Here is a 22,756-nt window from a genome sequence, read left to right on the forward strand (position 1 = left end):
CGCCACTCACAGATGAAAGACAATACTTCAGTTGTATAAACTGTCTTTAATTGAGAAAGCATAGAATGGTGACCTACTCCCCCAGGTGGAGTGTCAGGAGATGGGTGGAGCCTGAGCGGGGTTTGTGTGGGTGAGGAGGAGAAACCTACCCCTCTCGCGACAAGCCAGAAGTAAAAGAGCCTGAGAAAAAGTGAACTGTCTTTGAACACTAGCCCCTCACTTAGTATTTCAGTCTATCCTGCCCAGGTCTGTGGCGCTTGGGGATCTAGTTCACTAATGGGTTCCCAGACCTTTTCAGGCCTCTTTATCCACGTTTTTCAGGAAAATCTAGTCAGGCCCTTTTGGGTACCTAAAACCCAGCTGAGGATATAAGCTGTAAGATAAAGCAAGTTTTATTTACTTAGAAGCTCTGAGGGTGTATCAGGTCTCCAGCTCAAGAGGCCCTCACCCTCCTTGGCCTGACCTGTAGGGGAGAGGGGTGGAACTTATTGCTGAATTGGAGTATTCTCACGTGGGGAGGGGTATCAAGGTTGTGTCCCATTTGTCCTTTTAGTTCTAGACCTATTGCCTTAAAAACCTCAGCTTTAAAGGGGACCTGGAAGGAATTCCTGCTGAGGTAGCTAAGTGTTCATGTCCCCCACCAACCCAGACACAGATTCAATCATGCCATGGCTTTTGGCTCCTTTCCCCTCCCAGCTTCCTGGGTCAGGGATCCTTGCAAAATTCTTTTGCCCTTCCCCAGACTTTTCCCTGGCAGGTCCCTGCCTGGGTTGCAGGGGCTGGAACTGCATGTAAAAATAAGGTTAGCATTCTACATGGAAGAATAAAATTTTTTTAGAAAATTATCCAAGAAAATAAGTGGTTCTTGATTCAGTCAGAACTAATTAGTTCTTTATGAATCATAGCTGGGTCCTTTTCAGAGCTCATTCTTAATAGATATCACTAGAAGTGAGAAGGTGGGTCTAGAATTCAAGAGTCTAGAACTAATATGGCTATATAGGCCCTAGTTCCATCCTGGAAAGAGGGCTGAAAGTCAAGGTGTATGTTTTAGAGCTATGATTCAGGAGGAATTATGGCTCCATAAGTGTCTAGAACACCATGCTCTAGAACTGAGTATCTCTGGGATAAGAAGGTTAAACCTGTGGTGATCTGAGACTGGTCGAAGTTCAGGCCAAGGTCAACATCTAGACAGGGCTCAAATCCAATCTCTCTACTTGAAAGCCAAGGGTCCAACTGGGTCAAGGGTAGAAGTTTGATGGATCCAGAACAGAACCTGGCAGCATGCCTAGGTTCTAGCACAGAGCCCTAGAACAGAAATGGCCCTGGCTGGGATGTTTGGTGTTTCAGAACCTGACCAGACAAAGGCAGAAAGTAGAGTAGGGAAAGAAGAAAACTAATCCTGAGCTCTAGTGGACCTATGGCTCAGTGGAAAAGAAAAGGGGTATAGGGTTCCAGGAAGTGGCTGAGCCAGGGATGAGGAGTTATGCCCAGGCTTTTCCAGGTTTAGAACCCCTAGTGCCATCTTGAGAAAAGGCTTTGGGGGAAGAGAGTGAGTATGGAAATAAGTGATCAGCCAGACTATTTTCAGATATCTGCCCCCCACCACTCAAGGATCTAAGAGTCTCAATAGCTCTGAAAGTCCCAGCCAGCCCCTAGGCTCTTTCAGTGTAGAGCACCTGGTGGGACCTGGCTGCTCAGGGCATGTGTGTGGCAGCAGGGGTAAGAGCAGGGCCAGGAGCAGGGCTGGGAGACAGGCTGTGGTGGTGGCTGGCTCACTGGGAATGCAGGGAGCTTCCAGTCTGGGGACTACATTTCAGGGGGCAGGGAGACTGGAAGGGGAAGTCTCAGGGACACTGTGGAGAGAAGGCTCCCGGTACATGGCCACTGTGGAGGGGAGAGAGAGAGAGGAGCAAGGAAGGAGAGTTAGGCACAGAGAAACCATGGCAAAACCAGAACTCTGAGAAAGCGCTCTTCCCCTGCACTTGCCCAAAGAACCCCAACCCAAAGGAGGAGACCCCCAAATCCCCAAAGGCCAAAGACTTCCCAGCTTGACCTGTCATAACACATTCTCTTTTTTTTTTTTTTTTTTTTTTTCTTGTGAAACTTAGGATTGAGCCCAGGGTTCTACCACTGGGTTACATCCCAACACTTTTTATTAAATTACCAAGGTTGGCCTCAAACTTGCAATTCTCCTGCCTCAACCACCCCAGTCTGGGATTGCATGCACCACCACACCTGGATAACAGCATCCTCTTAATATTCATAATCTGAGCTGTGTATCACTAAATGTTCATGTCAAGGTCAATACCCTCCCACATGGCCCACCTTTTCTTGAGTCCATACCCACCCTCCAGGAGCTTGGGCACAAAGTGGGCGGCTGCCTTGGTCTTCTTGACTCGGTTTCCCTTCATGACCCGGCCTTCCTTATCCAGGCCTAGGTACCAGGCCCGGCCAGAACGGCGCTGACGGTAGAGAGCAGAAGCATACAGGACATAGTAATTCTCAAAGACACACTCCTTAAAGCGACACTCGGCAGTGAAATGTGGCTGAGGAGACAAAGACCCAGAAAGGCACACACAGAGAGATAGAAAGGCACATCACTGGCAGAAGGAAGCCATTGGGACAAACAAGCCAGGATATAATACATACATTTTTGGGGGAAGAGGAAGGCAACTTCTGAATCCATATTGGAACTGAGTGAAAAGGGAGGATAAGGAAGAGTCTAGGAGGCCCCTGAAAGCTATAAACTAGACTTTTTGGGGCCCTGGAATAAGTAAGATCCCTACTCTCTACTTCCAACTTTTCACCACCACCTATCCTGCATGACTCTGGGGAAGTGAGTAATAATCAAGTTTGGAGGAGGCAAGGTGAGAAGTGAGGACCCTAAAAGGCTGAAAGCATTAGACACCCAAAGAGCCTGGGGTTGGGCTGTGCAAGAAGCAGGGATTGGACACATCCTAGAGGAGGTGTGGAGTAAAAGTAACCATATGCCATAAGCCAAAGCTGGAGGTGGGGAGTCCTGGGTGTGAAATATCTATAGCTGTAGAAGGTCATATGCTGGGTGTGTCCCCAGTACCCTAGGTCACTCAGCTTCATCATCTCACCGAGCAGTACAGCAGCCCCTCTGCGTTCATGGCCATGTAATGACCCAGCTTGGCACTCTGGATGGTGACAACACGGAGCCCCACAGGAATCAGGTTGAAGTGAGCTGGGGAAAAAGACAGGAAGTATCAATACCTAGGCACTTCACCCCTATCTGAGCTCCCTTTGGAAACTGGGAAGACAGACAGAAAACAACAGAACCTTTTATCCCCATGTTCTCCCTTCCCACCCAGCAACTGGCTTCCCCTTCTCACTGAAGGAGCTGGTGTCCTCTGGGGTGCCCTGGATGCTTCCGTCAGGATTCGCCTGGAGGTAGAAACCCTGGCGGCAGAACAGTTTGGTGACGATGCCTTTGAGCTGAGGTTCTGGAGAGAGAGAGAGACATTCATCTTTGAAAATGACATCTCTGTTCCCAGAAACATTCCTTCACTTGGCGGGATCACAGGAAAGAAAGGAGAATGGAGGAAAGGAAGTGGGTCCCAGGAAGGCAGATCTTTTACCCTCCAAGCAAGCGCTCTCCTACCTCTTGATTCCTGGGGAAGCTGGGGTTTGGGTCCCTTCTGTTTCTTCTAACCACCAGCTTTCAGTTTAATTTATTGAAATTTATTTAAATGGCTTAATTCCTACTCTCCAGCTCAACCAGAAGGGGGGAGGGGAGAAGCGAAGAGAAGAGATACATCAAGAGGGGGCGGGCATGGAGAGATTAGCAGGGCTACTGAAGGGGCATACTGTTTGTGAGTGGGGGGTGAGGAAGCAGCAAGGTGACCACAGGGAAGGGGCACCCCCTTAGGAGCGGGGGTGGGACTGGGCCTGACGCTGACTCAGCACCTGCTGCTGCGGCTGCCGCTTGCTTGGCGCTGGCCTCGCCTTGGCCCAGCGCCGGCCTGTCTGACACTGACCCATCTGTCTATCTGTCTGTCTGTCAGCCTGCTGGCTCGCGGAGGCCTAGTTCTCCCAGAGGCTCAGCCTCTCCCCTTCAGCCAGGTAACCCACCTGGGATTGGGGGACGTCCGGTACCATATCAAGGAAATGGGGGAGGGGGCCATGGAGAAGGAGAGGCAGGCTGAGTCACGTGGAGGCCGGTTCCCACTCAGAGGGTGGGCTGCGGACCGTACCACTACAGACTACGGGTGGCCGGGGAGGAGGACGCGAGGGGCTACCCCTAGGGGAACTGGGAACAGGCTGGAGCCGGGCCAGAGGGACTCCCTGACTGTCGTACCTGGACGGGGACCACAAGCTAACTCACAACTCTCTTCCCCAGTCGCTTGCTCTCTGTCGACTTCCCTGTCCCCCCTTGTATGTGGTACGACCCCCAAGTCTCTGTGCCTTTTTCTAACGGTGAACTGTGTTTGAGTTCCTCCAGACGCAGGGTCCCCCGAGCCTGCGGGACCCGTTTTCGGAGTCGTGCAGGGGGAAGAGGGGGGAGGGTTGCCCCGTTCCCCTCGTGTGGTTCAGGTCACGGGAGGAGGTCGCCCGGAGGGGCTGGTTGGTGAGGTAGTTGCAAGGACACCCGGGGGAGAGCTGGGGAGATTGGCTCTGAGCCAAGTGAGCTGGACCCGGAGGAAGAGAGCCAAGGCGTGGAGGAACGGGAGAACCAGGGCGGGGGCGGGGCGGCCAGAGCTGCAGAAACCCTCTGGGTGACCCAGGCGTCCCGTACCCCCAGCCCCCAAAGCTCTCGATTGAAAGAATCGCGAGAAACGGCACGTAGGCGGAGGATAGTGGGGGTGGGGACTTCGGGGGTGGGTAGGAGCTGCGAGGCTTGCGGCCCCGGACTTAGCCCCTTTCCCTTGCCCTCGAAAGCAAGGAGACTTCAACGTTATGGACAAAAAGACGAGGGAAACTGAGGCACAGTCTAGTAGACTTTGTCGTCCTGTCCCGCCCCTTCCCACTTTCGGGGACCACCCTCAACCAGGCCCCATTCTTGAAAGTCCCTGGCCTCAACCTCTCAGGCAGAAACCTCTGTGGGGAGACCCCGCCCCAGCCGCACTCACCCAGGCCGCGGTCGGGCCGCGTTGGCCGCCCCCCGCACAGTCGCACCTTGGACAGCAGGATGAGGAGCTGCTTCTGACAAAGGGACTTGGTGCCGCGGGGACACACGCGCCGCTGCGCCGACACCGGCCGGCTGCCCCCGGGCTCGCGGACCTCCCGCTTCTGCCGGATCAGGCTACTGGCCAGCGCCGCCATGGCGCCCCAGGAGAAGACACCCCCAAAACAGCAGGCGCCAGGAGCGCCCTGGGCTCCTCCAGAGGAGCCCTCTCACCGGGGCATGCTCTTGACGCTCAGGTCCCAACTCACCGCCCCACCCACAGGACCTGAGGATAAACCCCACAGCCGCCAGCTCCCACCCTTGGGCCCTGGGCTAGCTCCACCCGATTCAGCAGCCTATGCACTCCTCACTTGACCTCATCCACAAATCTTGTCCCCTACTGAAAACTGCCCCTTCCCTCCTCTCCCGTGTCTTTGTTTCCACTTCCCCTATCCCAAAGCCAAGACCCTCCAAATTTCCAAGATGATGGTCTCAATATCCCCAGGCCCCTTTCCACCCTATTTTGGGGGCCACCCCCCTGCCAGATCCACTCTTGTAATCTAAAGGGTGTGGGTCCTGAGTTTTGGAGATACTAGCTCACTTCACCCCTGCAGGGCCACTGTCAATGTCAGGGAGGAACCCAACCTTAGTGCTTTCTCCTTTACTATCCTCTAAATGAAAAAGATTTCCCCACTTTTCACTGAAATCCCCCCAAAATATCTCAGAATATCCAGGCTGTCCAGGTTTATTGAGAAGAGGTCCCCAGACCTTCTAGCTGAACAACGCCTTTTCCCACTATCCTATTTCTAGTAGCACAGGGTTCCAGCTGCAGAGACCCTTTCCTCACCTTGTCACCCTCCACTCCTTTTGAAGTCACCTCTAAATCCGCCCTTCCTAATGAATACACCAGGTGGTTGTCGGAAGCACCCTTTGTCACCTGGAAATAAGGAGCATCCGGCTCCCCCACCCCACCCTAGTTGCCCCTTAAATTTCCTCAGGGACAGCTGGTGCTGTTTGGATCCCACGCCCTCCAATCTAACCAGCCCCCCGAAAGAGGCGTGCACCCACGTTGTCAACCAGTCCCCAAATGTGAACAGCCCCCCTATAAGCGCATCAGAGCTTCCTGCGACAGGGCTTCCTGGTCCTCCCCGGCACTGCCTATAGCACCCCCTTTCTTTTCCCCGACGCCCCTCAACCTGTCCTGTCCTGTTGATCCGGGCGACTGGTGGCGCTGGCTCCAGCTCCAGGCTCCTCCCTCCCTCTCCCGGGCAAGAGGAGCTTCCCCCCACGCCCGGCTAGGCGTCCCGGACTCCGGGAAGGAGTGAGGGTGTCTTTGCCGAGCGCTCCGGTCCGGCGAAGTCAGAGCACTAGGCCTGGTGACTGGACTAGGCAAAGCAGCGGCAGCAGCGGCGGCAGCAGTAGCGGTAGCGGCTGTGGGAAGCTGAGGCGGCGGTAGCTACAGCAGCTCCCCCTCCTCCTTAGAGCCGGCCCGGGGGCGGGGCAGGGGGCGGAGACGCTAGGAAAGAGGAGGGTGAAAATGGGAGGACGGAACCCTGGGGTTCTTTGGAGGCAGGGAGTGGGGACTGTCTCAGAGGCAGGCGGAGTTGAAGCCAGGCTGCACGTCTTGGGGTTCAGAGAAAGAGCGATAAGGAATTCTGAACCGAACACTGATGTGGGGGAGAGGTTGGGTTTTAGGATGACAGTCGGGAGAATGGAGTGGGACCCTACTGCCTGGGATGCAAGTGAGGACTGAACTGGATGAGGAACGTGGGGAAAAGAACTAGAAAGATGGGGAAGGGCGGTGAGATTTACCCTGGGATGAAATCCAGTCTTTTAAATACTTCTGCTTTTGTGGGACAAATTGATCATTTCCTGTTTTCCATACCTCTCTCCTTTCTGCATTTTGTCAGCAACTACATTCCTCCTATCTCTATTGACTCTTAAAAGAAAAGGCCAAAAGAATTGGGGAGAAATGGTTGCGGGAGGTTGCACCTGGGCTGGAGGCATGCTGATCAGATTTGGAGAAAGGGATGACCCAGCCAGAGGTGGGGCGGAGGAATGGGGAGGAATCGCCTAGGGAGATCTTCTAGAAGAGACTGGGCCCATCCACAATCAGTCTTCCAAGTGAGGGTCGAACAGTTCTCCACATCCCATCACCAGTGGAAACACTGTCCACGGAAACACTTTCCACACGGATAAGAGTAGCATCTTTAATGGGTTCCGTCCCCAAAGCCTGCCAAACCACCCCCCTTTCGGGCAACCTTGGCCTCCTCCACTGCCTCACGCAAGGCCCGGGCAGGGTCCCCGCGGAGCTGGGCCAATGCCCTGAGCAAGGCAGCTGTGCCGTCCCCCGCACAGAGCTTTGGGCCGCAAAGAAAATAGTGAGGCAGCGTCCCGGCCTCTAGCACCCGGCCCAGCTCATCCAGCAGCCCCAAGCAGCAGGCGCCCGCATTTTCCGGCCGTGCCAGGTAAAGCGCCGGTAGCCGCTCGCACGCCCAGTACAGCAATGTCCGAAGGAGGTAGGGCGCCGCGGCCCGGGTCCCGGCCACCAGCGGGCGCAGCAGCGCTTGGGCCGCCGCGTGCGCCTGCAGCAGTGGCGCGGGTATACGCGCCTTGAGCGCCAGCTCCTGGCGGGCGAAGCAGAGCTGCCAGTCGGAGGCACCGGGTCGCTGGTTGCCACCTCCGGGCACTAGGTAGAAGGAGGCCGACTCCGAGGTCAGCGGACCCGCCCACGAGTGGCTCCGAGCCCCCTCAGGCCAGCCTGCCACGGACACCACAGGGATCAGGTCGAAGAGCAGAAGGCGGCGCGGGGGTCCGGGTGTTGCCAGGAGGACGGTGGTGAAACCCGCGTGGCGAGCTGCGTGCAACAGGCGCGGAGCTCCCGGGACTGGGATCAAGGACTCGGCGACAGCAGCCAGCGTAGAGAAGAACCAGGCAGCCACCTGGGCGGGACACAATGTGGGCCACGCCTCCGGGGTCTCTGCGGGCTTTGGGACTGGGTATTCGACGGTTACCTCGGTGACGTCACTTCTCAGTACTTTCAAAGGTGCTGGAAAGCCAAGATCGGTGACGTCATGCTGAGAAGACTCGGGCCCCGAAACGTCACTAGGTGGTTTTTCCATAAACACTTGCAACTGAGGTTCAGTGACGTAACCGTGCGGCTGGTCGACAGAGCTTTGCTGGTCATTGGGACTTACTTCACCTTTGGTTTGCTTAATCAAATCATATCTACTTGGGACTGGGGGTCCTAGGCAATCCTGCCACGCCTCCCGGACTATGGTTCCGCATACCAGTTCTGGGAGGCGGAGACTTGCGGAACAGGATTCTGGGTCCAGCTGCAGCTCCGGCCCAGCGAGGTCCAGAGAAAACACTGGTACCAGTAGTGTGAAGCCAGCATCATAGTGAGGTCCCCGGTTGTAGGGACCTAGCGGTACATGTCCCAGATCTAGGGAACCCTCGCGAATTCCACCACGAAGCAGCAAGAGTTCTGCCTGGGAAGGAAAGCGGGGATCCCGGCGGTAAATTAGACCTAAGGGAAGAGAACAGGTAGTGAGGGCATTGACTGAAGGGGGAGTGGCGAGGCGGAGGGCTGCGAATTCTCAGAGGCAAGAAGGGTTACTTACGAAGCAAAGAAAAGATAAATTCCTTGGCCCGGAGGAGGTCGGCTCCCGGCTTGGGCCCGTTACTCCAGTTCTCCTGCACACCCAGCTCCTGAATCAGCTGGGTCAGTTCCTGCAGCTGCGCCCCGGAGCAGAAGTCAATGTCCGTGAGCGGCCGGGCTGGGGCTGGGGGCGATGGGCCCCACCAGGGGGCACTCCCCCAGACGGCCGAAGTCATGCTATTCTATCGTTTGGAACTAGGGAAAACACAGGAGGTAGCCTAGACGGGCCTTTCCTTTGCTGCCAAAAAATCGCTTCAGTTCTCTTCTTCCGAGGCCAAGCAAATGTCCCAGACACCGTCCACAAACGGGTCTGCAGAGGATGGGTTCTAAGTTTAGTTTTCAAAACAAATACCTCTTTTGTCCCTACTCTTTTCTCCCATGCAGGTCCCCGCCCTCGCGAGCGGGTTCATCTGACTTAGCTGGTGAAAAGTAGCTGTTGGGTCCCTCCTACAGCATGCAGTAGCCGGGCTTCGCAACTCCCTTCTCTACCTCCCCTTACCTCTTTTTCGAATTGGTCTGTGGTTTTCCCCTTAGGGGTAACTATAAAGGTGGGGAAGAGACTGGACAGGATTCAACAGGCAGCTTCTTCCGGATGCCCACGCCCATAAATTTAGACCACGCCCCTTTCTGTAGCTTGTCGGGGTAGCTAGGGCTTGGTTCCGCCTCTAGTGAGAGTTCAATCACTGGTTTCACCCGGTTGAGATCTCACGCTACCCTGGGAGTTGTAGTTTGTTTCCCGAACTACCAGGCCACTGGAGCCATGCCCCTACATCTTTTCCGGTTCCTTGAAGTAGTGCCTAGTTCCTTATAGAAGTTGTAGTTTTATTTATTTTTTATTTAATTAATTTATTTACTTTTTTAGATGTTAGTAGACCTTTATTTTATTCATTTATTTGTATGTGGTGCTGAGAATTGAACCCAGTGCCTCACAAATGCTAGGCGAGCACTCTACCACTGAACCACAACCCAGCCCCTTATTTTATTTTGGCACTGGGCATTGAACCCAGGGGCGCTTAACCACTGAACCACAACCCCAGCTCCGCCCTAGACCTTTTTTTAAATTTTGAAACAGGGTCTCACTAAATTGCTTAGGGCCTCGCTAAATTGCTAAGGCTGGCTTTTGAACTTGTGATTCTCTTGCCTCAGCTTCCGGATTCGTTGGGATTACTTACAGGCGTGGGCCACCACCACACCCGCCTGGAAGTTGTAGTTTCTATGGCGATATATTGTCGTGTCTATTCAATCCCACACAAACATTCCTTGGATCTGGAGTAGAAAGGTAATTGCATGGATCTGAATAGCAAAAATGAATGGACATGCCTGGCGCAGGGGTGAACGCCTGTAATCCCAGCACTTTGGGCTGAGTCAGGAGGATTGCGAGTTCAAAACCAGTCTCAGCAACTCAGCAAGACTCTGTCTCTTAAAAAAAAAAAAAAGACTGGGGATGTGGTTAAGTACCCCTGGATTCAACAGCCAACCCCCAGTAGGAAAAAAAAAAAAAAAATGCACACACACTAGGGCCTGGAGAGAAAGAAATAGGGGCCCCTACAGACTGGTAGCTCTGATCACTTCCAGGAAATTATGACTACCTTATTTTGAGGATGGAAAGACTGCAGCTTAGAAAGATTGCGCATGATGTCCAATGTCAGAGCTGAGTCAGGCAGGAACCAGTCTCCCTGGGTGGAGAGGCATCTTCTTGGAATCAGTGGTAGTAATGTTAAGGCAGGAACATACAGGTGACCACTCAGGGGAATGGACATTTGATTCATAGAAAGATATACATAATAATGATGTCCACCTCAGATATGTAAGAGTCATGGTAGGGAAAACTTTGAAATTTCACAGTTGTGTGCACATAGAAAGGTTATTAGGACTGAAAGTGAAGTCCAGAGGAAACCCGGGGGAGAATTACCACTGAGTCACATCCCCAGTCCTTTTTTTTTATTTTTTGAGACAGGGTCTTACTAAGTTGCTTAGGGCCTTGCTAATTCGCTGGTCTCAAATTTGCAATCCTCCTGCCTCATCCTCCCAAGTCACTAGGATTACAGGTGTGTACCACCACACCCAGCCAGGTCAGGACTTTTTACATTCCTTCTACCCACAGTCTGTCTCCAGGGTGGGATAGGCCTAAATCCTATAGCATAAGCAGGGTCACCTTAAAAATTTAGAGATCTGTGAAGGAGGAGTATCCTGAAACCAGATCTCAATTTGAGAAGCCTAGACCTCAGGGGTTCCCAGTCACTGACAAGGAGAGTCCTTCTTCCTCAGCCAACAGGACTGGAGAGTCAAGAATACCAAAACACAGCCCAGATCTGGAGACATAAATTTCCAATTGTGACTCAAGTAACCAGTCAGGGATACTGAAGTCTATACTATTTCTCACAGTCTGGGGTAAACAGGCATCAGGCATCGTTACATCTCACCTGCTCAGAGGCCACCCTAAAAAGAACAAAGTTCTGTGGGTGCTATGAGAGCTTTGAAAATGTTGTGGATGGGCCAAGCACACTCTTGTAAACCCAGTGACTCAGGAAGCTGAGGCAGGAGGATTGTGAGTTCAAAGCCAGCCTCAGCAACTTAGCAAGACCCTAAGCAACTCAGCGAGAACTTGTCTGTAATAAAATATAAAAAAGGGCTGGGGATGTGACTCTGTTTAAGCACCACTGGTTCAACCTCTGGTACCTAATGATGATGATGATGATGATGATGATGATGATGATGGGGATGGGTGACAAAGGGAAGGGAAGTCCTTTAAATTCCAAAGCATTGCTGTCTACACAGTAGGATGTTCTGTGATAGAAATGTCTTCAATTTGTATTGTCCAATACAGTAGCCACTAGTCACAGGTGGCTGTTGAGCACTTAAAGTGTAGATTATGAGAATGAGGAGTCTTAAATTTTTTGCTGGGTGTGTAACTCAGTGTAAGTGCTTGTCTAGCACACACAAGGCCGAGTTCAATCCACAGCCCTGCAAAAAAATTAATAGAAGATATGCTCTGTGCACATAATAATACAGAAGTTATGATGAAGAATGTAAAGATTGTTATGATCTAATCTTCACCTCCACCCAAGATAATTGTCTAAAGTATATACCCTTTCAGAATATTTTCCTTTAAATGTATTTTTGAACAAAAATGAGATAGAAAAAAATTGGTTTTGACAATTTAATAGCCACTTGTGGCTAGTGGTTACTGTAATGGAAATACAGCTCTAAGGTCTGGAGGATAATGAACTTGGCTATATAGGTATGGAGGAGGAGCAAGGACATGATAATTCCAGTACCCATCAGTCTCTGAGTGGTCAACCTTAGGGTTGGGGTTGGAACTGGGATTGATGTTGTCAAACAACCACAGAACACTTCTTTTGACTCTTTATTCCTTATGCAACTTTGTTCCCTCTATGTCTGAGTTCCTCATCACATTCTCATATCTCCACTCTTTGATGGTCTCCCCTGAGTTGCTGGGTGCTTCTTGGCAGGGGCGCCTGGGAGACAGAGCTTCACACTTGTCCCTGCCCACTGATAACTGTCTTTGGCGGGCATCGAAGACCACATGCCCAGCCCGATAGCCTGGTCCAGGACAGTGGGGTCTGCTGTTGATTTTGGGAGGCAAGGACATCTGGCGATAGCTCTGGAAGGCTGAAGAAACTGTATCCACAGGGCGGAATACCCAGTCTTGGTTGTCTGTTCTCCGGGAGGATGGCTTTAGCTCAACTAGTACAGGTACTTCTGAGAAGGTAGGCAGGTCAGTGGAGATTTTGGAAGGGCAGTTTTGATTAATTGGGACAGAAGTCCATGATACATGCTGTTCTGCATCCTCCTTCTGAGGAGCTATCTCATGTATTAATGATTTCTTCAGGGATGGTGTTAGCTTTGGGGACTGAAGCAGACCTAAGACTTGAACAGAGTCAGTACATAGAGCAGGGCTTGGGTTCTTGTGGAGGCCAGGATTTGGGATATGGCATGAATCCTTGTGGAGACCAGATTCCTGGGTAAGTCCTGGAGTCTTGAGGCGGCCAGAGTCTTGTGCAAGAGTTGGATTCTTATGAAGGCCAGGATCTTGATTAATTCCTGGGAACTTGTGGAGGTTAGGATCTTGGCTTTGTTCTGGGTTCCTAAAAACTCCAATGTCTTGGATAAGAATAAATCTTTTTTCAACTTCAGTGGATTGGGTAAGACCTGGACTCTTATGGCAGTTGGAATCTTGGGTAAGACCTGGAATCCTGCAGACTCCAAAGTCTTGGATAAGGCCTAGATTCTTATAGTCTCCTGAGTTTTGGGTGAGGTCCTTATGGAGGCCAGAGGTTTGGACAGGACCTGGACACTTGTTGGGACCAGATTCCTGGGTAAATCCTGAGTTCTTGTTGATCTCAGGGTCTTGGACAAGGCAGGGACTCTTCTGTGGTCTAGAACCTTGGCCTAGGCTCCTGCAGACCCCTGAATCTTGGACATTGCCTGTACTCTTATAACCTCTAGAATCTTGAGAAGGGCCTGGCCTCTTTTGGAGGTCATTTGTTTCGGGGAGACCTTGATTTTTGCAGACTACATTGCCTTGGTTTAGTTCAACATTCCTAGAGACACCAGAGTCTTGCATAAAGCCCAAACTCTGAAGGTTAGACTTTTGGGTACATGGTATGTTCCTGTGGAGACTGGAGGGTTGGGTGTGACAGGGGCTCCTAAAGACACCAGTATCTTGAGTAATACTTTGACTCCTTTGGGGTCCAGAATCTTGGGCAATGCCTGGATTCTTGTGCAGGCCAGAGTCTGGAGAAGGGCTTGAATTTTTGCAGAGATAAGGATTTTGAGTATGGCCTGGGAACTTTTGGAGGCCTGGATTTGGAATAATGCCTGGGTTTCTGGGAACTCTGGAGTCTTTTGAAAGGCATGGAGTCCTCTGGAGGCCAGGATCTTGGGTTTGGCTTAGATTCTCATGAAGTTCAGGGCATTGGGTTTGGATCAAGTATTGAGAAATGGTAGAGAACTGGGGAGGAATGGGGAAGTGGGAAGCAGGGATAGACTGAGGAGATTTAGAGGTTGGGAGAGAGGTGGGTGCTTGTATTAAGTTGGAGGGCTTCTGATGGTTGATGGGTCGAGAAAGGACAAAGGTTTTGGGAGGAACAAGTGGCAGAGAAAGAGTGCATGGTGGAGGAAAGGTAGACACAGAGCTCTGAGCACTAGTTGGAGAATGAAGGCAATGTTTAGAAGGAGCAACATCCTGGGTATAGACCAGGAATTTGGGATAAACTGGTGGCTGGAATTCTGTGTTTTTCTTCTCAGAACTGCAAGGATGGAAGCTGCAGTAAGGGAAGGTCTTGGGTTGACAGAATTTCTTGTCTTTGCCATCATCTGATATCTTCCATTCCATGTTCCCCAACTCCAGGTAGCCCAGTATAGATCCTGCAGGAGGCTGGGCACTGTCTTCACCATGTTGTTTTGATATCTGCTCAGATGTATCAGAACTTGCCGGACCCTGCCTCTCTTGGGGCCTGGAGAGGGTCCCAAAGTTCTTTCTGGAATATCCAGAGTTCTGAGGGTTGCACTTATGGAAGACATTCTGCTTTACCCTACGGGCATCATAGACCACATGGCCAGTGGAGAGACTGGGACCAAAGGCAGGCAGGGTAGAAGGAGTAGGAGTTAGGTTAGGGGTAGGGGTGGTGGCAGGGACAGGAGCATGGGCTAGAGGTGTATTCAGGGTCACGACCAGTGCTGGGGCAGGGTTTGGAACAGGCATCCCCGTATGGGAAGAGGAATTAATTAGATGAGAATGGGTTGGAGTGCGTGCTGGGGCTTGAACTGATGTGCACTCAGGTACTTGGGCCTGGGAGTGGGTCCAAGCCTCACCTACGGTGTGGACTGGGTTGTGACCCCGGGAAGAGGCTGAGGCATATACAGGTGCCTGAGCTGGGATGTGGATTGGGATGTGGGCTGAAGTGTGTTCAGGAATGTGGGCCTTAGAGTGGGTGTACTCAGAGGTGTGGGCTGGGACCTGGGCTTGGACCTGGGCTTGGGCATGGGCTGGGGCCTGGGCTGGGACCTGGGTTGGGACCTGGGCTGGGGCCTGGACTGGAGCCTGGGCTGGGGCCTGCGCTGGGGGAGGGACTGGGACCTGGGTTGGAGGAGGGGCTGGAACCTGGGTTGGGGGAGGGGCTGGGACCTGGGTTGAGGGAGGGGCTGGGGTGTGTTTCTGGACCTGGGTTGAAGCTTGGGCTAAGATGTGGACTTGGCTCTGGGTCAGGGCCCTGGGTGGGGCAGGGGCTGGGGTATGGACTGGAGTAGAGGGTGGTGTACGGGGTGTGGTTCGAGCTAACACATGGGATGGGGTAGGGACCAGGGTAGGGGCTGGGAGAGGAGCTGGGGCATGGGATAGGGTAGGAGCTGCAGCATGAGATGGGGTAGGTGCTGTGGCATTGGCTTGGCTGGGAGCTGGGGTAGGAGTTGGGATCAAGGCTGGGGCATGAGCTGGTGGAGTATGGGTTGAAGTATGCTCAAGACCCTGGGCCTGGGCATGGGTACACTCTGGGTTGTGGGTCAGGGACTGGGTGGGGATGTGCTCAGGGGTGTGGGCTGAGGAGTGGGTCCTGGCCTGGGCTGTGGTATGGGCTGTGCCATAGTCTGGGGCCTTAGTCTTGCCCTCCTGGGGTAAACCGAGGGGAACCATGTCCAACTTGCTCATCTTCGGGAACTGGGAAGAAATCCCTGGCCTGGGAAACAAGGAGGCCTGGGTCTTCAAGGCTGTGCCTTGAGAAGCCTCCCCAGCTCCCATCATCCCCTCCTTCCACAATCCCCATTGAGCCTCCATGGGAAGCCCAGTATGTCCACATTGAGGTGGCATCCAGCAGCACCCAGAAACCTTTTCATCATTTGTATCTGGTATCCAGGAGTCAAGGTGGTTAGCCTGACCGAGTAGGAAGCTGGGGCGACGATGGAAGTGGGAAGAGATTCTTGAGCACAGATTCTTGGGATCTGCGGTGCAGCGCATACACACGGGCCGGCTGCCTACACCACCAGGTTGCTTGTCTACAGAGAGAGGCGGGATGGGACAAGGCCTGGGTGTCAGAGGGGCTGAGAACAGGGACATGGAGAGAAAAAAAAGCGTGACAAACCTCCATCTCCGGAGCTCATGCTGGAACTCACTCACCTTTGGGAAAAAAATGATGGAAAAGAATCCGCAAGGAGCCCTTCAGATGTCTCCAGAGCTGAGGGAAACAGTAGAGGAGAGATTCCAGAAGTAGGGTGAGCCCTGAAGTCCTTGTCTGGCCACATCCTAGCAGCCCCCACCCCTGCCACTTAAGTCCCTTCAAGATCCCAGAGCTTCCCCAACCCTGCTGCCCAGACCCTGCCCTGACCAGAATCACCACATTGATCCCCACGTTGAGCAAGATGAAGCTGCCCAGAATCAGAAGAATCGAATCTGCTAAGTCCTGACACTTCCTGGGATTGGTGCCAGAGCACACCTGGGCTCCATAGTAGACTCGCTCACCCATGGCCTGGGGTCCCAGGACTACCTGGGCCCCCTGGCCCCTACATACTAAGAGACAGACTCCTTTGGTGGGGGGGGAGGGGAGAAGGCCTGAGTCATAATGGGGCAGATGGTTGGAATCACAATGAGTGAGGCAGAGGAAGAGGAGGGCTCAGGGTGGAGTTCCCTGGTAACCACGTTTGACTAACCTGAATCTGGAGGCTAGCAAACCTCCTTCTCTCAATTATTGCTTCACTGAACTTTGTTCAATCAGCTCCCTCAAACATTCCTGATTCTATCATTCCTGTAGTTTCAATAGGAAATCCAGAATCCTTTACCCCTTGACCACTCCTGAGACTGGGAAGACCTTGGCCTCAAAGCCCTAACTGGAATCAAGAGCCTTGGCCTTCATCTTGCTCTACATTGAGTCACTGACCTTGATCTGCCTAGACATGGAATGCCAGGTCTGGACTCTCTCTCTCTCTTTCCCCTGCTGGAGATTGAACCCAGAGCCTGGCACATGCTAGGTGAGCACTCCACCACTGAGCCATATCCCCAGCCCTTTTTGCATTTAATTTAGAGTCAGAGTTTTACTAAGTTGCCTATGCTGACCTCAAACTTGTGATCCTCCTACTTCAGACTTTTGGGTAGCTGGGACTATCCAAAAGGGTGCACCACCATGCTTGCCTAACCTGAGTTTCATGAGCAGGGCTGAGCCTCTGAGCCCCCTCTGGGAACGGAGAGAACAGAGAAACAGGGTGGGTGCTCAGAGACCATGGTTTGATATCTACAGCTGGGAGACCTTAATGTGTGGTACCAAGATAGTCTTGTTGACGGGAATATAACCATTGAGCCAAAGGGAGCCTCCTACCAAGAAGGGGACATTTCAGGAATCCAAGGACAGGGTCTCAGTCTGGCAGAAGGAGAGCTACTTCCAAACCACAGACCACCACAATGTTTCCTGGACTTGGTTTCTCTTTATTCCTCTCTCCATGACCTGCCCTGCCACCCACATTCTCCTGCTGGTCAGTTAAGTTTCCCAGTTCGACTCCTGTGCAGAGAGGGCCTTGAGGTTGAGGTGGAAGGTGGTGGCAGTGAGCTGGCCCGCACTCTACTTTCCTGCACTTGCCGCTTCAGCTCCAGGCTGTCATACACCTGGTAATTGGCATTGCCCCCTGGATTCCTACTGAGTGGGACAAAGGTGGCTGGGACTGGGGCAGGATCAATAGCCTGGACTTCAGGCAAGGGCTGGGAAGAGTGAGGGAGCATGGCTGAGCTGGCAGCTGGAACCCGTTGATATGAAGCCTCACCCATCACAGTGAGGGAGGTGGAAGTGGTCAGAGGATGCCGAGGAGGCACAGCCTCAGCCCAGTCAGCAGCCCTGCGGCGTACCTCATGAGAATCCCGGGTGCTATAACCCAAATGTCCCATGGATGGATATGGGCTGCGGTTGGGCTGGCTATGAGCGTGACCAGGGAGATTCCTTCGGTGGGATTGTGGGGAGTAGTGCTCCCGATAGCCCTGGGCCTCCTGCCTAGGGTTCCGGGACACCAAGGTAGGTGGGGGTTCAGAGCCCTCCACACAACGCCGTCGCTGATCCCAGGCATCATACAGTGTCTGACCCCCTGAAGAGTAAGGGCTGTGCCCCCCAGGGACCCAGGAGGGGTTAGGGGGCAGTCGGCGGGGAGGTAGTGGAGATGAGGTCCATTGCTCAGCCTCTGTGTTGCCCCAAATTCGGGATTGTGAGCAATGGGGCCCAGAGGACTGCAGCCTCAGCTCTGACTTGGCCTCTACACGCTTGGGTAAGAGGCGCAGTTCTGGTGACAGGTAGATAGAGGGTGGTGGCAAGCTGGCCAGGATTCCACCTTTGCGGCCCCATAACCCCATGTTGGAGGGCAGACCCATCCGCTGATAGAGCCCTCCCCAGCCTCCATATGGGTTCTGGGGATGTGGGAAGGTCAGATCCTCTTCATCTAGGTAGGAGTCCCGGTCTTCCAGATCAAAAAAGGGTATCGACTGCAGCTGTGACATCTTGCGATTGTGAGTTTGGTTACGAAAGACTGGGCGACCATGGGAGAATTTTCTGTGGTTCCGTGGCCTCTGCTGGTAGCTGGGGCGGCAGCGTTGGTGGCACTGGCGGCGTTGGCACTGGCGGCGTTGTTGGTGGCGGTTCCGGCGGTTGTGGAGATAGTGATAGGAGGAAGAGGAGTATCGTGTCGGTTGGGTCATCCTCACCTGTACAGGGTCCAGGACGCAGTGGATGTGGATGTCCTGGACCTTGGCTGGGGGATCTTTGGGGAAACATTCACTAGGCTGGACTTCATCTGGGGGAGGCAAGAGTCCATGAGATTGATGCAATTGCCATAAGAGTTCAGGGTTAGGGGTAGTGGGACCTGAATTTCTAGGGTCAAGGTGGTGGTGGTGGGGGGTCCTACTCTCTAGCTGCCATACTTACTTTTCTGATTAATCCAATAGACAATCTTGTCTAAGGCATTCTGGAGCTCATGCCACATCTAGGGGTGGTGGGAGGGATGGGAGTGAAGACCAGGTTCCCTACATCCAACACCACCACCCCCAGCCCCAGTCAAGACCCATCCTGCAGGTGGAGGTGCAAGATGCAGCTGGCTCCCCCTCAGCCCTCTTCACCCCGGGGATGGTCCACAACTGTCACTGACCACAGTTGCCACGTTGATGCCAATGTTGACAAGAATGATAAGTCCCACCAGCAGGAATAAGATGTCTTCAACATCCTGGGGGCTTTCTTGGTATTGATTACAGCACCCCAGGGTGTCATGCCAGAGCTGATTTTCCATGGTGGGGGGGTCCTAGGGCCACTTGGGCCACCCCCCCCCCACCTGGCCCTAACCCACACTGCATTCCTGCCAGTACCTGGATATATCTACCAGCTGGGATGGGAGCCAGGTCATAATGAGGCAAGTTAAGTAGAGTCACAATGTAGAGGTGGTAGTCTTATCCCTCTGCTGGCCTTTCCATGGCCCCCACTATCCTTGGTTCCTACTTGATAGAATTTGGTCCCCAAATGCCCCAGAGGTTAGTCTATCCCTTTGTCTCCATGAGGCTTGCTTAACCACATACCTTATTCCTGATCTGAAAATATGGTAGCTACAGTCATAAGACAGTCTCCACAGGGGTTGAATCATGCATAATTCTCTTCATTTCTGCTCATTTGAGACATAATGGCAACATATGTAGCCTGTTGGTATGCCCCACCCCATGCTACTTTGGGGCCAGCAGCTAGAGTGATGGAATGGATGAGTGACAGCAAGAGTAACATCTGGGGTCACCATACTTCCTCCCTATGCTAACCATTTCCCTGTCATAATTCCTCTAGCACACATGCCAACCCTTCCTGGCCAGGGTTTGCAGCCCTGGGCATTGGTGGTCCTTGAGCCCATTGACTCCTTCACTTCAGAGTCTGCTGGACTTCCATCTTGCTGAGTTTCTCTCCTTCCAAACTAACTGTCTCTTATTGACCCATTCCCACTCCAAGTTGACAGGTTAACTCCCACCTTAAGAAAACCATAGGAAATTACCAAAACAACACAGATGTTATTGTTGATGTGATAAACAGAGTCCTCCATGGAAACTAGGTTCATCATTGGAGTCTGTGAAAATGGTACCCTGATGATGGAAAGTCATTTGTTCACACTGTCCACTGTGCAGCAGAAATGGAGGAAAGGCTGATAAGCATTTCCAATAAGGCCTCCGATAAGCATGGTAGATGCTTAGTATGTACCCATTGAATGGAAGCAGCTTGAAATGATCAATAATATTAGTTGAATGTAAATGAACAGAGAAGTAGGGCAATCCACAGATCTGCTCACATCCAGGAATCCTTCTAGCATGGAAAGTACCATCAGGCTCCTTTAGCCTGTGTTCCCAAGCTGTGTGTATATGTGTGCCTGTGACCTCAACCATCTAGGAATAGAGCCATGCCTTGGTTTCCTTGTTGCCCAGTGAATGGAAAATTCTTCTGATGATGTCACATGGTAAACTCAGACAGGTGGGAGATTCTGGTGAGCTAACATGACTCAGTGGCAGTGAGAATCTATGTACTTGCAGGAGGAGTAGGGAGATGGAATGTCTGAGGCCATCAGCTTAAACCTTGGTGCCTGTGTGACCATGATTCAGCCTCTCAGAGCCTCAGGCAACACAGAAAGCAGTAAGGTTGCAGATAGTCTGTGATGTTATGCTCTCCTCTTGAGAGCATCCATAATATTTAATCTTCTGTCCCAAGACTAATGGAAGGTACAGGAGCATCAGGCTCTTCCTGGAGAAATGTGAAGACATAGAGACCCTCCTTCTTAGTCATCCCTTGCACAAGGAAACCAGGGCATAAGAGAGAACTATCTCCCTTGGGGCTGCAGCCTAAACCTGGCCTGGCAAGAACTAGACTTCTGAGGAGGTAGGACCATGGGGATAGGGAGTCTCTCTAGTGCAGGGCTGTGTGGGGCCAGGGGGCGGGGGAGGGGGGCTCTTGGGCCAGATTTGAGGACTTCTCTGGACACTTAAGAAAATAGGATTGGCCAGGCACAGTGGTGCATACCTGTAATTCAAGCAGCTTGGGAGGCTGAGGCAGGAGAATCACAAGTTCAAAGCCAGCCTCAGTAACTTAGCGAGGCCCTTAAGCAATTTAATGAGACCGTTTCAAAATAAAAAAAAAAAAGAACTGTGGATGTGGTTAAATGCCCCTGGGTTCAATTCCTGGTACCAAAAAAATAATAATAACAATGATAATAGGATAGAGGCAGTTGGGAGCTTTGGAACCAAGGAGGGTCTGGGAAAAGGCCAAGGACAGGACCTGTGTGGATAAGAGGTTGATGAGGTTCCCCTGAGCTCTCTAGGTCCTGTTGCCAGAGAGATCATTGTCTAGCATCCAGGGTTTCTGGGTGCCTTGAGGCCCCACACCACCACAAACCACCTCCTCTCTCCTTTTTATTTTTTTCCCCATCACCTCCCTGTCAGGGAACGATACACCCAGTCCTTTCCTGTCCCCTCCGCAGTGCTGGATCCAGAGGCCAAGGGGTAGCAGTGGGACAAGGCCTCCACCTCTCGGGTCAGTTCCCGAAGCCGCCGCCTCACATCCCGGGCATCATACGCTATTCGGCCTGAGGAGCGGCGCTGGGGAATATCAGGGACATTTGCTGGGCCCAGGAAGGGTGGTAAGGCAGGCTGGCACTGTTCTACCTCAGCCTCCGCCCCTGCCCCACTGTTCTTGTGACTCAAAGCCTCTGGGCTGGGAGGTGGGGGGTTCACAGGGTATACATAGGCCTCTAGGCCCAGCTCTGACCGCATCTCTGTTTTGAGGGTCTTTCCTTCTACAGTGGGCTGGAAGCGGATAGTTTGGGGAAGTGGCTCTAGAGAGTCTTGTGTCCAGGGAGCCCAGAGCCTCTGAGTGGTTTGGAAGACTTGCCAGTCCTTGGGGCCATCCCAATGGCGGGAGCAGATTGCTGGGTACTGATGTGGGGGCTTTTCATCATCAGTGTCAGGGGCCCAAGCTACTGGGTGGTGGACTCGGCACAATGGAGAGGCTCGCCGGCGATATCGACGTGTGGGTGGGGGGGTCACAGTCATTTTCACAGGGTCCATAGTGCATCGAAGATGGACTGCGGGGGAGCTCTGCTTCTTCGAGGGCTGGGTCTGCTTCCCAGGTGAGGATGAATTAACAGCTTCTGTGGATCAGGGAGAGGGAGGCTGGTGGGGAGGCTTGCTCCTATAGTGAGGGGAGGCAGGGCCTGGGGAGAGAAGCTGCACCGTTATGGTGTCTGAGAGGGAAGAGCACCAAGGCGCCAACTTAGGGCTGAGGCTAGAACACCTATTTCTGCTCCTTTTGTGCTCCAACTCCCAACCTTGCTTACCTTTCTCACAAATGATATGGAACACTCGGTGTAAGATGACACGGAGTCTGCTCCAGAGCTAGGTGTAGGAGGACATGGTGACCCCAGGCAGTTCCTTACCACCAGGCTTGCCCCCCATCTACTCTACCAGCACCCTCCCACCTGGCCCCATCCTGACCAGGGTCACCATATTGATGACAATGTTAATGCAGATGATGAAACCCAGCAGCAACAGGATGGAGTTGCCCACGTCCTGGCAGTTGTTGGGGTTGTGATCTGAAGCCCACCCAGGTTGTGGCCACTCAGCCATGGCCATGGCGGTCCCTAGGGCCACCAGGGCCCTTAGGCCCCCAGCCCCTGTGCCCACAGTGTCAGCTGGCCCATCTGCCTTACCCAAAAGGTCATCAGGGTGAGCGGGTCACAATGATGCTGGGACTTGCTCTCACAATGTGCTAAGGAGCTCTCTCAGAGTCCCTGGCCCTGGAGGTTGAGCCTCAGCTTGAGCCCCAACTTTGGCACAGGCCAAATCTTTCATCTTTATGCCTCTCCTGCAGCCAGTCACCTGGATCAGCTCACTGGCTCTCCCGTTTGGCATCTGTCCTCATTAGCCCCACCTCTTTCTAGAATTACACCAGGCTCTGGCTCTGTATAGA

General features: G+C 52.8%; 5 protein-coding genes across 7 annotated transcripts; all 5 read right to left on the reverse strand.

The window, feature by feature from the left end:
• Nucleotides 1-30: 30 nt before the first annotated feature.
• On the reverse strand, nucleotides 31-6,584 carry Fgf11 (fibroblast growth factor 11). 3 transcript variants are annotated; one of them, XM_047543902.1, is made up of 5 exons: nucleotides 5,094-6,584; nucleotides 3,357-3,467; nucleotides 3,105-3,208; nucleotides 2,326-2,546; nucleotides 31-1,884 (listed from the first exon to the last, which is right to left on the reverse strand). In XM_047543902.1, the coding sequence occupies exons 1-5, from the start codon at nucleotides 5,284-5,286 to the stop codon at nucleotides 1,845-1,847; spliced, it is 669 nt and encodes a 222-aa protein (XP_047399858.1). In that variant the 5' UTR covers nucleotides 5,287-6,584; the 3' UTR covers nucleotides 31-1,844. The 3 variants fall into 3 exon arrangements, with proteins under 3 accessions (XP_047399858.1, XP_047399859.1, XP_047399857.1); XM_047543903.1 differs by having other exon boundaries at nucleotides 2,348-2,462; nucleotides 5,094-5,557; XM_047543901.1 differs by having other exon boundaries at nucleotides 2,348-2,546; nucleotides 5,094-5,545.
• A 611-nt stretch (nucleotides 6,585-7,195) lies between these two features.
• On the reverse strand, nucleotides 7,196-9,383 carry Tmem102 (transmembrane protein 102). Its single transcript, XM_047543895.1, has 2 exons — nucleotides 8,752-9,383; nucleotides 7,196-8,657 (listed from the first exon to the last, which is right to left on the reverse strand). Exons 1-2 carry the CDS (start codon nucleotides 8,963-8,965, stop codon nucleotides 7,339-7,341), a joined length of 1,533 nt encoding a protein of 510 aa, XP_047399851.1. The 5' UTR covers nucleotides 8,966-9,383; the 3' UTR covers nucleotides 7,196-7,338.
• Nucleotides 9,384-12,156: 2,773 nt separating this feature from the next.
• On the reverse strand, nucleotides 12,157-16,270 carry Spem3 (SPEM family member 3). Its single transcript, XM_047543819.1, has 3 exons — nucleotides 16,133-16,270; nucleotides 15,925-15,982; nucleotides 12,157-15,749 (listed from the first exon to the last, which is right to left on the reverse strand). Exons 1-3 carry the CDS (start codon nucleotides 16,268-16,270, stop codon nucleotides 12,157-12,159), a joined length of 3,789 nt encoding a protein of 1,262 aa, XP_047399775.1.
• A 1,001-nt stretch (nucleotides 16,271-17,271) lies between these two features.
• Spem2 (SPEM family member 2) lies at nucleotides 17,272-19,058 on the reverse strand. The gene is made up of 3 exons (XM_047543066.1): nucleotides 18,921-19,058; nucleotides 18,701-18,758; nucleotides 17,272-18,569 (listed from the first exon to the last, which is right to left on the reverse strand). Exons 1-3 carry the CDS (start codon nucleotides 19,056-19,058, stop codon nucleotides 17,272-17,274), a joined length of 1,494 nt encoding a protein of 497 aa, XP_047399022.1.
• Nucleotides 19,059-21,216: 2,158 nt separating this feature from the next.
• On the reverse strand, nucleotides 21,217-22,419 carry Spem1 (spermatid maturation 1). The gene is made up of 3 exons (XM_047543068.1): nucleotides 22,282-22,419; nucleotides 22,125-22,182; nucleotides 21,217-21,938 (listed from the first exon to the last, which is right to left on the reverse strand). Exons 1-3 carry the CDS (start codon nucleotides 22,417-22,419, stop codon nucleotides 21,217-21,219), a joined length of 918 nt encoding a protein of 305 aa, XP_047399024.1.
• Nucleotides 22,420-22,756: the final 337 nt, after the last annotated feature.

This window comes from Sciurus carolinensis, chromosome 3 (genome assembly GCF_902686445.1).
Source record: "Sciurus carolinensis chromosome 3, mSciCar1.2, whole genome shotgun sequence".
Taxonomy (NCBI): domain Eukaryota; kingdom Metazoa; phylum Chordata; class Mammalia; order Rodentia; family Sciuridae; genus Sciurus; species Sciurus carolinensis.

Excerpts from the sequence above, each read along its gene's own strand:
- Fgf11 (XM_047543901.1), bottom strand. The coding sequence starts at position 5,286 with ATGGCGGCGCTGGCCAGTAGCCTGATCCGGCAGAAGCGGGAGGTCCGC. Across the intron at positions 3,209-3,356 it reads AGAGGACACCAGCTCCTTCA|CTCACTTCAACCTGATTCCT; the intron begins GTGAGAAGGGGA and ends CTTTTTCCCCAG. Across the intron at positions 1,885-2,347 it reads TGTGCCCAAGCTCCTGGAGG|TGGCCATGTACCGGGAGCCT; the intron begins GTGGGTATGGAC and ends TCCCCTCCACAG.
- Tmem102 (XM_047543895.1), bottom strand. The coding sequence starts at position 8,965 with ATGACTTCGGCCGTCTGGGGGAGTGCCCCCTGGTGGGGCCCATCGCCC. Across the intron at positions 8,658-8,751 it reads ATTTATCTTTTCTTTGCTTC|GTCTAATTTACCGCCGGGAT; the intron begins GTAAGTAACCCT and ends CTCTTCCCTTAG.
- Spem3 (XM_047543819.1), bottom strand. The coding sequence starts at position 16,270 with ATGGGTGAGCGAGTCTACTATGGAGCCCAGGTGTGCTCTGGCACCAAT. Across the intron at positions 15,983-16,132 it reads GGATCAATGTGGTGATTCTG|CTCTGGAGACATCTGAAGGG; the intron begins GTCAGGGCAGGG and ends TGTTTCCCTCAG. Across the intron at positions 15,750-15,924 it reads CCATCATTTTTTTCCCAAAG|ATCCCAAGAATCTGTGCTCA; the intron begins GTGAGTGAGTTC and ends GCTGCACCGCAG.
- Spem2 (XM_047543066.1), bottom strand. The coding sequence starts at position 19,058 with ATGGAAAATCAGCTCTGGCATGACACCCTGGGGTGCTGTAATCAATAC. Across the intron at positions 18,759-18,920 it reads GCATCAACGTGGCAACTGTG|ATGTGGCATGAGCTCCAGAA; the intron begins GTCAGTGACAGT and ends CACCACCCCTAG. Across the intron at positions 18,570-18,700 it reads CTATTGGATTAATCAGAAAA|ATGAAGTCCAGCCTAGTGAA; the intron begins GTAAGTATGGCA and ends TGCCTCCCCCAG.
- Spem1 (XM_047543068.1), bottom strand. The coding sequence starts at position 22,419 with ATGGCCATGGCTGAGTGGCCACAACCTGGGTGGGCTTCAGATCACAAC. Across the intron at positions 22,183-22,281 it reads TCATCAATATGGTGACCCTG|CTCTGGAGCAGACTCCGTGT; the intron begins GTCAGGATGGGG and ends TCCTACACCTAG. Across the intron at positions 21,939-22,124 it reads CCATATCATTTGTGAGAAAG|AAGCTGTTAATTCATCCTCA; the intron begins GTAAGCAAGGTT and ends CCTGATCCACAG.